This window comes from Rana temporaria, chromosome 1 (genome assembly GCF_905171775.1).
Source record: "Rana temporaria chromosome 1, aRanTem1.1, whole genome shotgun sequence".
NCBI classification, from domain to species: domain Eukaryota; kingdom Metazoa; phylum Chordata; class Amphibia; order Anura; family Ranidae; genus Rana; species Rana temporaria.
This window is the reverse complement of record NC_053489.1, coordinates 631,898,086-631,911,265: the sequence shown is the minus strand read 5'-3', so window position 1 is coordinate 631,911,265 and position 13,180 is coordinate 631,898,086. Positions and strand designations below refer to the sequence as shown.

Genomic DNA, 13,180 nt, shown 5'->3' with positions numbered 1-13,180 from the left:
ATTGCATTGTTTATTGTGAAAATGACAGTTGCAGTTTGGGACTACACAGGGGGCGCTGTAACATTTAGGGATCACTGTGTATGTGTTTACTAGTGTAGGGGGGTGTGGCTGTAGGACTGACATCATCGATCGAGTCTCCCTAATAAAAGGGATCACTCGATCGATGCGCCGCCACAGTGAAGCACGGGGAAGCCGCGTTTACACACGGCTCTCCCCGTTCTTCAGCTCCGGGGAGCGATCGCGACGGAGCGGCTATAAACAAATAGCCGCGCCGTCGTCCCTGATCGCTCCCCGAGCGGACCCGACCTCCGCATGTACCGGGGGGGGGGTCCCGATCGGACCCCCCACCCACGTCTAGGCAGGCACGTACAGGTACGTTGATGTGCCTGTCCGTGCCATTCTGCCGACGTAAATGTACATGAGGTCGGGAAGTGGTTAATAGTAATTTTTTATGGATATTTAACACAATACTGTGAGACATTTGGCTCACACCCAGGGACACATTATACCAAAAATTACAGTGGGGAAAATTATTATTTGATCCCCTGCAGATTTTGTAAGTTTGCCCACTTACAAATAAATGAAGAGTCTATTTTTTTTCATAGGCGTATTTTAAATGATAGAGACAGAATGTCAACCAAAAAACACATGACACAAATGTTATAAATTGAGCTGCAGTTCAGTGAGTAAAATAAGTATTTTATCCCCTACCAACCAACAATAATTCTGGCTCCCACAGACTGGCTACAGTATGTGCTCATGTGGAACACAGATTAGTCCTGTCAATTCAATAAAGTGTTCCTAACAACAACGTATGTGTATAAAAGATACCTCTCCACAGAATCTCTTTCTTCCATTTAAACCTCACCATCATGGGCAAGACCAAAAAGCTGTCAAAGAAGGTCAATGACAAGATTGTAGGACTGCACAAGGCTGGAATGGGCTACAAGACCATCAGCAAAAAGCTTGGTGAGAAGGAACTGTTGGAGTGAATATTCGCAAATTGAAGAAATACAAAATAACCATCAATCGCCCTCAGTCTGAAACTCCATGCAAGATTTCGCCTCACGGGGGAAGGATGATCATGGGAAAAGTGAGGGATCAGCCCAGAACTACACGAGAGGGGCTTGTGAATGATCTCAAGGCAGTTGGGACCATAGTCACCAGAAAAATCATTGGGAACACAATACACCGCCATAGACTAAAATCCTGCAGTGCCCGCAAGGTCCCCCTCCTCAAGAAGGCACATGTACAGGCCCGTCTGAAGATTGCCAATGAACATCTAAATGATTCAGAGAAGGGTTAGATGAAAATGCTGTGGTCGGATGCGACCAAAATTGAGCTTTTTTGGCATTAACTTGACGCGTCGTGTTTGGGGGAAGAAAAATGCTGACTATGACCCTAACAACACCATACCTACTGTCAAGCACTGTAGATGGGTCATAGATGCGTTTCCCAGAATGATAATGACCCAAAAAATAACACCAAGGCAACAAAGGAGTGGCTCAAGAAGAAGCACATAAAGGTCATGGAGTGGTCTTGCCAGTCTCCAGACCTTAATCCTATAGAAAATTTATGGAGGGAGCTGAAACTTTGAGTTGCCACGCAACAGCCAAGAAACCTTAAATTTTTAGAGAAGATCTGTAAAGAAGAGTGGACCAAAATCCCTCCTAAGGCCTCGTACACACGACCGGATCTGTCCGTTGGGATTTATCCGCGGATCAGTTCCAGCAGACAAATCCGGTCGTGTGTACGGCCTAGCGGACATTTTTCGGCGGAGATTTCTCCAGCCGACGGTTTTCAAGCGGATAAAAATTTCTTAGCATGCTAAGAAATCTATCCGCTGGAAACCTGTCCGTTGGACTGATCCGGTCGTCTGTACAGACTCACCTGATAAGTCCAAGCGATCCCCATCCCTCGCATGTGTCGAAGTGATTCGACGCATGCGTGGAAGTATTTACCTTCCAGGGTCGCGCACGTCGCCGCGTCATCGTTGCGGCGTCACCACGTATGTTTTCCGCAGGGATTTTGATCTGATGGTGTGTACAGCCCATCAGATCAAAATCGGGAGCAGAAATGTCTGCTGGAAACGGTCCGGTGGACCGTTTCCAATGGATATCCTCTCGTCTGTACGAGGCCTGAGATGTCTGCAAACCTAGTAACCAACTACAAGAAATGTCTTACAGAGGGTGCTTGCCAACAAGGGTTTCTCCACCAAGTACCAAGTCATGTTTTGCTTGGGGATCAAATACTAGTTTTACTCACTGAACTGCAACTCAATTTATAGCATTTGTATCATGTATTTTTCTGAATTTTTGGTTGATATTCTGTCTATATCATTTAAAATACACCTATGATAAAAATGATAGACCCTTCATTTCTTTGTAGGTGGGCAAACTTACAAAATATGCAGGGGATCAAATAATTATTTTCCCCGCTGTATGTAGGCAAAAGAAAAAAAAACACACCCAAGAAAAGATATACCCAAATTACACAGATCACAAATAATTAATATGAAAAATGTAATCAACTATACCAAAGAGTGCTTTTCTTCACCAATGATTTTGCTTTATAGCTGATTTTCAAAATATAGATAAATTTAAGGGTTGAAAACTTTCCAGCAATGCAAAGTCTGCAGGCCCTCTCACTGGTGACAAAGCCTTTGCCTGTTTTCATTCCGGGATATGCCAAAATTGTACACCAAGCTGAAGCTGCCCATGCATGCAACTCAGCGTGACCTCTTCCCATACCCTTGTCAGTTTTACCCATTCCTCATACTCTATTCATAATCAGAAAAAATATATATATATATATATATATATATATATATATAAAATTAGACAAAGGGGGGCAGATCCTCAAAGAAATTACGCATCGTATCTCTTGATACGCCGCGTAATTTCAAATTTTGTGCGTCGTATCTTTGTTTTGGTATCCCCAAAACAAGATACGACGGCATCTGTGTTAGATCCGACAGGCGTACGTCTTCGTACGCCGTCGGATCTTAGATGCAATTTTTCGGCGTCTGCTAGGTGGCGTTCACGTCGTAATCCGCGTCGAGTATGCAAATTAGCTATTTCCGACGATCCACGAACGTACGAGTGGCCGTCGCATTTTTTTACGTCGTTTCCGTTCGGCTTTTTCCAGCGTATAGTTAAAGCTGCTATCTGGTGGCGTATTCAATGTTAAGTATGGCCGTCGTTCCCGCGTCTAATTTTGAAAATTTTACGTCGTTTGCGTAAGTCGTCCGTGAATGGGTCTGGACGCCATTTACGTTCACGTTGAAAACAATGACGTCCTTGAGACGTCATTTAGCGCAATGCACGGCGGGAAATTTTAGGGACGGCGCATGCGCAGTTCGTTCGGCGCGGGGACACGCTTCATTTAAATGAAACACGCCCCCTACCCGCCCAATTTGAAATCCGCCGCGAGAGATACACTACGCCGCCGTAACTTACGGCGCGAATTCATTGAGGATTCAAACCAAAGCCAGGTAAGTTACAGCGGCGTAGCGTATCTCACATCTGCGCCGGGCGCAGCGGAGGTACGTGGATCTACCCCAGGGTGGGTAGAATTCCACAATGGAGGTTCGGTATTATCATTAAACAGAGTTCCTTCTGCTAAGGTTTTTTTGTTCACTTACTTAATAAGGCCATCTTCGAGGTAAACATCTGCATAGAAGGACTGGTCATCATTAATAATTTTCCCACCTTTAATAAGAAGTCGGTCACTCTGGAAGACAAAAAATAACAAATAACATTTACTGACAAAGATTCATGTATTTTTGCAAGAAAATAAAGGGAGGAAAGAGGGTGCGCACAATTGCTGAGGCTGTCCTCTCACACATTCAAACCAAAAGGAGAGGCTTGTGGACTATCCCAGTACTGATAGGCAAACAATCAACTTCAGTAAAAAATCTTATTTATTACATATAAAAAACTTATAAATGAACAAAATCAATATTTCAATAAAAGGGGAAATTAAACCGTATATAGTTACATAGTAGGTGAGGTTGAAAAAAAGACACAAGTCCATCAAGTCCAACCTATGTGTGTGATTATATGTATACAATTACTCGTAGGTTATTCCCCAAAGGAAGTATCTGGTATTGGAATTATCCTCATAAATTAGGGATCCTCTACCAGTCTTAATTCTGCTTCATCAGGAGGAATAATCTATAAAAACAGGTAATTTAATTTTTTGCAAGAAAAAAGACTAAATAAGACACATACCAATTTGGCTACCTTCATGCTTATGTACTGCTCCACCCAACTGGATCTCAAATACTTTACACAAACAGCCCAGTACTTTCCCCACTGTGGTATATTGGCACCTTGGAAGATACTAATGTTTTTGCTGGGACTCTACCTTTAAAAGCAGTGGGCCAGATTCAGGTACATTTACGTTGCTCCGCGGCGGCGTAACTTATCTGATTTACGTTACACCGCCGCAAGTTTACAGCGTAAGTGCCTGATTCACGAAGCTCTTACCTGTAAACTTGCGGCAGTGTAACGTAAATCCGCTCGGTGCAAGCCCGCCTAATTCAAATGGGGCGGGCACCATTTAAATTAGGCGCGTTCCTGCGCCGAAAGTACTGCGCAGCGCTCCGTAGGGAAAATTACCCGACGTGCATTGTGCTAAATGACGTCGCACGGACGTCATTTGTTTAGACGTTAACATAAATGGCGTCCAGCGCCATTCACGGACGACTTACGCAAACGACGTGATTTTTTAAATTTTGACGCGGGAACGACAGCCATACTTAACATTGCTTAGAACACCTAGGAGGCAGCCCTAACTTTACGACGCGTATCGCTAAGGAAACGACGTAAATTTAGATCGACGGGCATCGCGGACGTTCGTGAATCGCCGTAACTAGTCATTTGCATATTCTACGCCGACGGCAATGGCCTCGCCACCTAGCGGCCGGCCTACAATTGCATCCTAAGATCCGACGGTGTAAGTCAATTACACCTGTCGGATCTTAGGGCTATCTATGCGTAACTGATTCTATGAATCAGCCGCATAGTTAGGACGGCGTATCAGGAGATACGCCGTCGTATCTCTTTTGTGAATCTGGCCCAGTGTCCCTAGTTAGTTTTCTATGTTGTTTTACAGCTAGACTGTAGCCAGCTGGAGCTTTTGTTTATATTTTCTGCACTTGGTAGGTTTTTCCTAAGCTCAGGGAGTTGATTATTTCTGCCTGCTCCAGTAGTTGGTGTGAGAAGTAACAAAATCAGAGTTATAAAAATGTATCCACCCCAGCCAATCGCTGAGTGCCAGTTCACACTACAGCGACTTGGGTCGTGCGACATGAGAAATTCAATTGAAGTGAATGAGAGCCATCTCAATTTACACTACTCTAGTCGCACTGACTTTTAGAAAAGGTTCCTGTACTACTTCAAGGCGACTTCTAGGCAACTTGTACCCATTGATTTCAATGGAAGTTGCCTCCAAAGTCGGATCACTGTCTTAACTGAAGCAACTTTACAGGAAAAAAAAATAGTTTACTCAGGCAAACCCCTCCCTCCCACAGAGCTGATTATTCTGTGATTGGCCACTGGCAAAGTCACCTGTCCTGTAGGCAACTTTAAGTCGCGTTGTAAGTTGCTCCAAGTCACGCTGAAGTCGCCTTGCAAAGTCGTAAGTTGGGTTGCCCCTGTGTGAACCGCCACTGAGGGTGAGCATAGGGAAGGTGAAAAATGGAGCAAACCTTCCAGAGGGTTCTTTCTTTTCTTATTAAAACAAACTCAGAGTCACGATCACAGAGTCATTGGAAATAACTTTGCTGCTCTTAAAGGGCCTACAACAACCAATCCTGCATTCCTAACCCTCTCTCCCTGACGTTTATTCATCAATAAATAAATCAATCAATTAATTAAAGTTATTTCCCTTTGGGAATAAGAATCTGCATGTATCATACACACTAGGGGGAGTACAACTGGGGGGATCCGTAGTGGAGAAGGATCTGGGGGTTTTGGTAGATCATAAGCTTAATAATAGCATGCAATGTCAAGCTGTGGTTTCCAACGCGAGCAAAGTCCTTTCTTGTATTAAGAGAGGTATGGACTCCAGAGACCGAGATATAATTTTGCCCCTGTACAAATCATTAGTAAGACCTCATCGGGAATATGCAGTTCAGTTTTGGGCACCAGTTCTCAAAAAGGACATCGGAGAACTGGAGAAAGTGCAGAGAAGGGCAACCAAACTGATAAGAGGCATGGAGGAGCTCAGCTATGAGGAAAGATTAGAGGAACTGAATCTATTCTCTCTATTCTCTCTGCTTTTCTACTGAATAATGGAAGGAATACCCGAAGCTCTATGTTTTACTTTTTTGTCAGAAAATTGAAAAACACTGCAGTTTGGACAAGGTTATTTTTTTCTTCTCTGCATGGAAAAGCCGAATCTAAGCAGAAAGGGACAATGAGTAATACCGCTGCTGGAGCTAAAATTACTTATTTAAACTGTCTAGCCGATTACTCCCACAGCAATGTTTCAGAAGCATAAACTGTATGTATAGAGACTTATCCAGAGTGCATTTCATGTAAAACAAGACAAAAACAGAAGAGCAATAGAAGGCCAGAGGACAACCTAACTCTAAATAAAGTGAGCCTGTGCTTAGACCAGGGGTCTTCAAACTTTTCAAACAAAGGGACAGTTTACTGACCTTCAGGCATTAGGGGGCCGAATTGTGGTCAGTGGGGGAGAAAAGGTCCCAGACCCAACATAGGAATAAACATTGCCTCAGGGTTTGTGATCAGTAGGAGGAGGAATAGTTTCCCATCATTGGTGTCAGTGAGAGAAATAGTACCCCAATGTTGGTGTCACTGAGTGCCCAGATGTTGGAGTCGCTGTGAGAAATAGTGCCCCAAGGGAGAGATAAAAGCTAACAAAGGTACACAGTTTGGACAGTTTCACTGACTTAGACCATGCAGGGCAAAGTTCACCTTCTCTTTGATAGCCCACCACTCAGTTTGGCCAATGCAAGTGAAGAAAAGTACCCAGAATTTCCTCCCAAGAGATAAAGCTGGTGCTTGAGGATTTGCCTCTCAGCAACCAGCACAGTCACATGTTGAGTAACTTAGGGCCAGCTAGTTCACACCAGTTCACACAACGAGAGGCGGGAAACCCGTGTTCTGTGCCAGTCTCCACCACCACATTTAAAACACATTGCACTTGCATTCTGCAATGGTTGTCAGTGTTAACCTAACAAAACCCCAACACAGGTCGAAAACGCAGTGCATAGTACCATGTGATCCAGTTGCTGTGCATTTTATAAAATAGTGCATGCTCTACTTTTGGTGTGGTCCAGCACGATTTAAGCTCATGCAAATGAATGGGCTGAAATTGTTTGGCTTCCAGATCACATGTGAATTGCACAGGAACACACAGACTGTGAGATTCAGGTAGAATTGCGCGATATTTGTGGGGGAGCAGGGCAACGATTTTGCCCTGCGCCCCCGCAAATATTTTGCGCTGCCCTCGATTCACGGAGCAGTAGCTCCGTGAATTGCGAGGGCGCGCCGGCAAATTTGCCCGGCGTAAGCGCGCGCAAGTTAAATGATCCCGCGGGGGCGGGAATCATTTAAATTAGGCGCGCTCCCGCGCCGAGTGTACAGCGCATGCTCCGTCGGGAAACTTTCCCGACGTGCATTGCGGCAAATGACGTCGCAAGGACGTCATTTGCTTCAAAGTGAACGTGAATGACGTCCAGCGCCATTCACAAAGCACTTACGCAAACGACGTGAAATTCAAATTTCACGTCGCAGGAGCGGCGGCTATACTTTAGCATTGGCTGCCCCTACTATTAGAAGGGGCAGCCTTGCGCTAAAGTTGCCGTACGGAAACTCCGTACCTGGCTTGCGCGGGGCTCGCGCAAGTTTGTGAATCAGTTGGTAGTATGCAATTTGCATACTACACGCTGATCACAATGGGAGCGCCCCCTAGCGGCAAGCACAAGAATGCAGCCTAAAATCTGCATTATGCGGCGCAGATTTTAGGCTGCAGTCGGTGTAACAAGGTTCCTGAATCAGGAGCACTCGTTACACCGGAGCAAGTAAGCAATTGCGCCGTGTAACTTATGGTTACACGGGCGCAATTGCTTCTCGAATCTGGGCCATGGTGTGAACCAGCCCTTAGAGCTTACACAAGCTTCCGCTCCCTCACTTTCAGCAGCTGAATCAAACAGTGGGGTAGCAAAGCAAGAAAAGGCATAGGTGGAGATAGTCCACTTTAAAGACTATCTATGGTCAAAATGTAAACTTATCTCCACATTGCTTTCTTTATTTATTTCTATCCTACTCATATTAATCTGAACAGAAGATTGTGGGGAGGGAGGAGGGACATGAACGTCCGCTCGAATCACCCTTTGCACCAAAAATGTTATCTGCATCAAAAATAAAAATAAATGCTACCCTGTTGATGAACAAGTCCTTATGTTTTACAAAGTATAGTACTCATTTATTTTTCCAGAAAGGTTTCCATCTCAATGGATAAAAACATTTATCTTTAAAGACAAAGGAAGCAAAGCATGCAGAATAAGCTCCATAATGGGGACAGTTGGGCCTGAACAGTGCCAGGGAAGTGTCAGCGACACATTATGCAAGACGCTGGCACAGACACATAACATCTTTTCACATTTCCAAACCTGCCCCATTTACCATCAGAGACTGGGCCTTCCATGTGCCTTCCCATGTGTTGTCAGTATAATGACAGCTTATTTTGAATGATCCACCCAGTAAGGTGAAAATGTATTTTAATGTGTGCACATGCAAAGCATGTAAAGCGTCTGCTGGCCTTGGGCACCGGAATAATTCAAGATAAAAGAAATTTGACTACACCAGTAGCTAGAGTTGCCACCTCATCCCTTTAAAACAGAACACATATTAATTACACAGGTTCTGTGGCTGATTAAGGAGGTAATTAAACTCACTTGGTGCCTTATTTGGATTAAATTAGCCTCAGAACCTGTGTAATTAATATGTGTTCTGTTTTAAATAGATGAGTTGGCAACCCTACCAGTAGCTGTAAATATTGTGTCACTCAATGAATAAAATATATATGATTAATAGGACATTACTGCCCTGTAGAGATATTTTAAACCACAATTTATCATGCACAGATGTCTATGATCTATGCATCTATGCACCTACAATCTGCAAAAATAGTGCAGGAAAATCTTCTTTTTTAAATCAGTGAGGCATCGCAAAGTGGGCATCGCAAAGTGGGTATCGCAAAGTGGGCATCGCAAAGTGGGTATCGCAAAGTGGGTATCGCAAAGTGGGCATTGCACTGATTTGAACAGTGCCATTGCCGACAATAGCATGCGACTTGTCAAGCATTTTGGACCTGTCAATTCACAGGACTAGTCGCACTGGGGCTTACTCAGCATTGGAAGTCAATGACATAATGTCACTTTCCTAATAACTTACCACTTTAATGGCCCTCTAATCTATTTTTCATTAAATAGTTTCTTCCTGTGTTTTTCTGCCTCCACTGCAAGCTCCTAACCCTCTCCTTTTCCGCTCATTTCCATTTTTTTGAACAATCAGTGCACATTAGTTGCTGCATAAGGCATTGCTCTATCCCATAGTCCCACAGTCCATCTCGGGAGCGAGCAAGAGAGGGTGTACAATTCTACATACAGTAGCAACTGCTGTCTCCTATAGCAACAACTTTAATCACAGCATTCCACTGTAGATCCTCAAGCATCACTCACAGCTGCCCGCTGTATTCTTCAAGGATGGGTTCCTCGGACTCACAGCTACCCGCTGTATTCTTCAAGGATGGGTTCCTCGAACTCACAGCTACCCGCTGTATTTCTCTTCAAGGATGGGTTCCTCGGACTCACAGCTACCCGCTGTATTTCTCTTCAAGCTTTACTTACAGCTACTCGCTATACTCGTTCAAGATTTACTCACAGCTACCCTGTGTACATCTTGGATGAGTTCTCTCCTGAAGCTTTCACAACACTTCACAGTCCCCAGCTGATAAAGAGTCTGCTCTGGTACTCCTTCAAAACTCCATTCCTTTGACACTTGCCTCCATCAGAAAGAGTGATTGACCCTCTGGCAACTTCTTCTCCTATGTCTCCTGGCAATGATCAGGCTCCCCTCAGGCTGAGCCTGTTACATGTGGCTAGGCCTCAGGCTTCAAGACTACACCTCTACCGCTGTTCCACACACACCCACCCAGGCCACAGCCTGGGTGGAAAGAACCCCCAATCACCTGGCTCTCTCCAAATAAATATAATATCCCAGCAGCCTCAGCGGTCAAAAAAACTCCTGCTGATTGGCTGAGAAAGCATATTCACTCATAACCTGAATTCACTGCAATCTATCATACCAATGCCAAAGGCAACAGTGCCACCTGTTGACAGAAGAGAGAAATCACAGCTACTATCAAGCTTAAGAGAAAAACATTTGATCAAAGACTACAAATTAGCCAGGCTAGTTACCACCTAGCACAACTAAATTTACTAGCAGCCCTGTTTAGGACAAGAGTACTACACACACTTATAAGGAATACTAAGCACATACTCTACGCCCATCCATTATCACTTCAGCTTTTAGGTGGATGCCTTTCGGGGTCACTTAGTACCAAAATGATTTCCTTTAACCATATACATACATTTTGCCTATACAGTAGTTCTACTTTAAACTGGCCTCCTGCGTTTAGTCTCAAATTATACCTGGATCAGCTATACTGTCCCAGAATCAGGGAACTAGGAGGGAAGTAACACTTCCATTAGATAGATATAACTTTTCTGTATAGAGAAGATAGTCACCGCTCCAATTAGGTATGTGGATGAATCCGTATCCTCTCAGAGAAACCCAGGTGCCGGCAATGCACGAAGCAATTGTAGAAAGAAATGTTTGGACAGCCGCACTCTGGAAAAACCTTCTCGGTTGCCTTTTATTGATAAAAGTATTCAAACATCACAGCAAAGACAGGGGCATACAGCTGACGTTTCGCACTACAATCAGTGCTTACTCATGAGCGCTCCTGTCGGTCCTGGTTGTTTCTTGGCACCCACCTTATTCACTCTCAGGTATACAAACTTATTGTTTTACCCTGTCCTACCATCCACTTTGTAGCTACACGAGGCCCCACTGTCTTTATCCCTTTCTGTTTGTGGCATACCACTCCAATATTTGGGGTCCATTTACAGTTCCTTTATCACTATTGTCACCACATTGGGGTATAGTGCACCTTCACGTACACTTCCTTGTCACAACCTACACATTTTCTCAACCCACTGGCTTATGCCTTATTATATTATTTTGGTTTAGTGTCACGCTTTTCATGTTTTAGCCATTATCAGCTTTTATTTTCATTTTTACAGATTATTATATCTATATCAGTCACACCAACCTCCATGCATCCATGAGGCCGCCATTTGGGATACTCAGCTCTTTACTGGATCTTTCCATTCTTGTGGTGGGTTTGGCCCACCTCAGCTCCCGTGGGCTGATTTCTCTCCAGCCACCTTTATTGCCCTCCTAGTCTGTGCCCATGGTCTTTGACATACCCGTAAGTATTCTGGGGAATAGTTATTACTCAAATTCTTCCCCCTCCCTCCCTAACTGGATTTACTATGTATACCCCTATCTCAAATTATATTGTTTTTAATATCTACAGACCTCTACCTCATACCCTGCTCCTGAAGAGTGGCATTAGCCACGAAACGCGTCGAGCCAATAGATGCCCCCTTCATACTTGCTGTTACTTTACCATCTACCATTTTATACATTGACTTCATTTTATTCATCATTCAATCATGGCTAGAATTATTACGGATGAGCTAACAGATGCCCCCTTGTACATTTGCTGCTACTGTATTATTTATCATTTTATATATATTAATTATATCAATGTATCATGTAATCATGGTTACAATTATTATGGAGATATTTTAATCAAATTGATCCTGTACAATGTCTATATCCTTAACCAATTATACATTACTACGAGCCATTAGATGCCCCATTGGTTAATATATGACAAGCTATTATCAATTATTCCCCTTCCATACCAGTGGACTGTACCAACATACCCAATCTTTATATACCATGGAGACACGCTCCAATGAATTGGCTTTTCTGGTATTGTTTTCAGTATGAACCAATTAAAATTATCTCGATTATTGTTACCATGAACTGTTGGAATTTATGCAATATCCTTATTATTGTACCAGGTTTAATTTGCTACTGTTGTATCTGTTTTATTTTTATTTTCACGCTATTAAATAACTGACTGTCTATTATCGTCAACAGATATCCAATTTACAAACAAGAAGGCATGGATTATATCAATAGGTTGTAGAGCAATCCATTGTAGAATGTATACGTATATCAGGATTTAGGGTCCATGAACTCGTCCAAGTCAACGTGTTTCGCATTATTTTGCTTCTTTAGGACAAAAATAGGTAGGTGCTGATTGACCCTGGATGTCAGGTAATGGGCGATACACACTCTGACGGGGAAACTTGCGCTAGTGGAACTTCCAGGTGTCTCCACCCTATTGGGTCTTGTGCTGGCTCTACTAATGAGCCTTCAAGTGGGGGATTTCAAATAGGAGGCTCTTTTTCAGTTCTATCTGGGATTTAGCCAGTTATATCCAAAGGGTGTGTGAAAGGAATACCTTCATCTCGTGGCTTTTTTGAAGGTGGTCTCCATTTATGACATCTGGATCTGAACCAAAGTCTTCTACTCTCCAGCTGCTACCTTAAGCTCTAATCTATCCACACCACTTTACCTTGATTAGAATTTGTTGCTGTCCTGTTTACCAGAGAAAGCAGGGACCGCCCTGTCATCTGCCGGATCAGCGGGGATCAACGGAGCGATCTCCGCTGAGCAAGCGGATGAGAAAGGTACGGATCCTCACGGGATCCGTACATGTGAGGCCTTGTACACACGACCGAACATGTCTGCTGAAACTGGTCTGCGGACCATGTTCGGTCGTGTGTACGGCCGACCGGACCGGATTCCCGGCCTAGCGGACAGGTTTCCAGCGGACAAATGTTTCTTAGCATGCTATGAAACATGTCCGCTGGAAGCCTGTCCGTCGGACATGTTCGGTCGTCTGTACGACTCACCGGACATGTCCGCTCGGCCGAAAGCCCTCGCATGCGTCGAAGTGATTCGACGCATGCGTGGAAGCATTGACCTTCCAGGGTCGC

At 44.0% G+C, this 13,180-nt stretch overlaps 1 protein-coding gene across 2 annotated transcripts in view; it reads right to left on the bottom strand.

The window, feature by feature from the left end:
- The window catches only part of CRMP1 (collapsin response mediator protein 1), a 120,852-nt gene that overhangs the window by 60,260 nt on the left and 47,412 nt on the right, over positions 1 to 13,180 (bottom strand). For both annotated transcript variants that reach the window (XM_040335405.1, XM_040335406.1), the window contains exon 2: positions 3,644 to 3,732. In XM_040335405.1, coding sequence (XP_040191339.1) covers positions 3,644 to 3,732 — 89 coding nt within the window. The remainder of the gene's footprint in view (positions 1 to 3,643; positions 3,733 to 13,180) is intronic.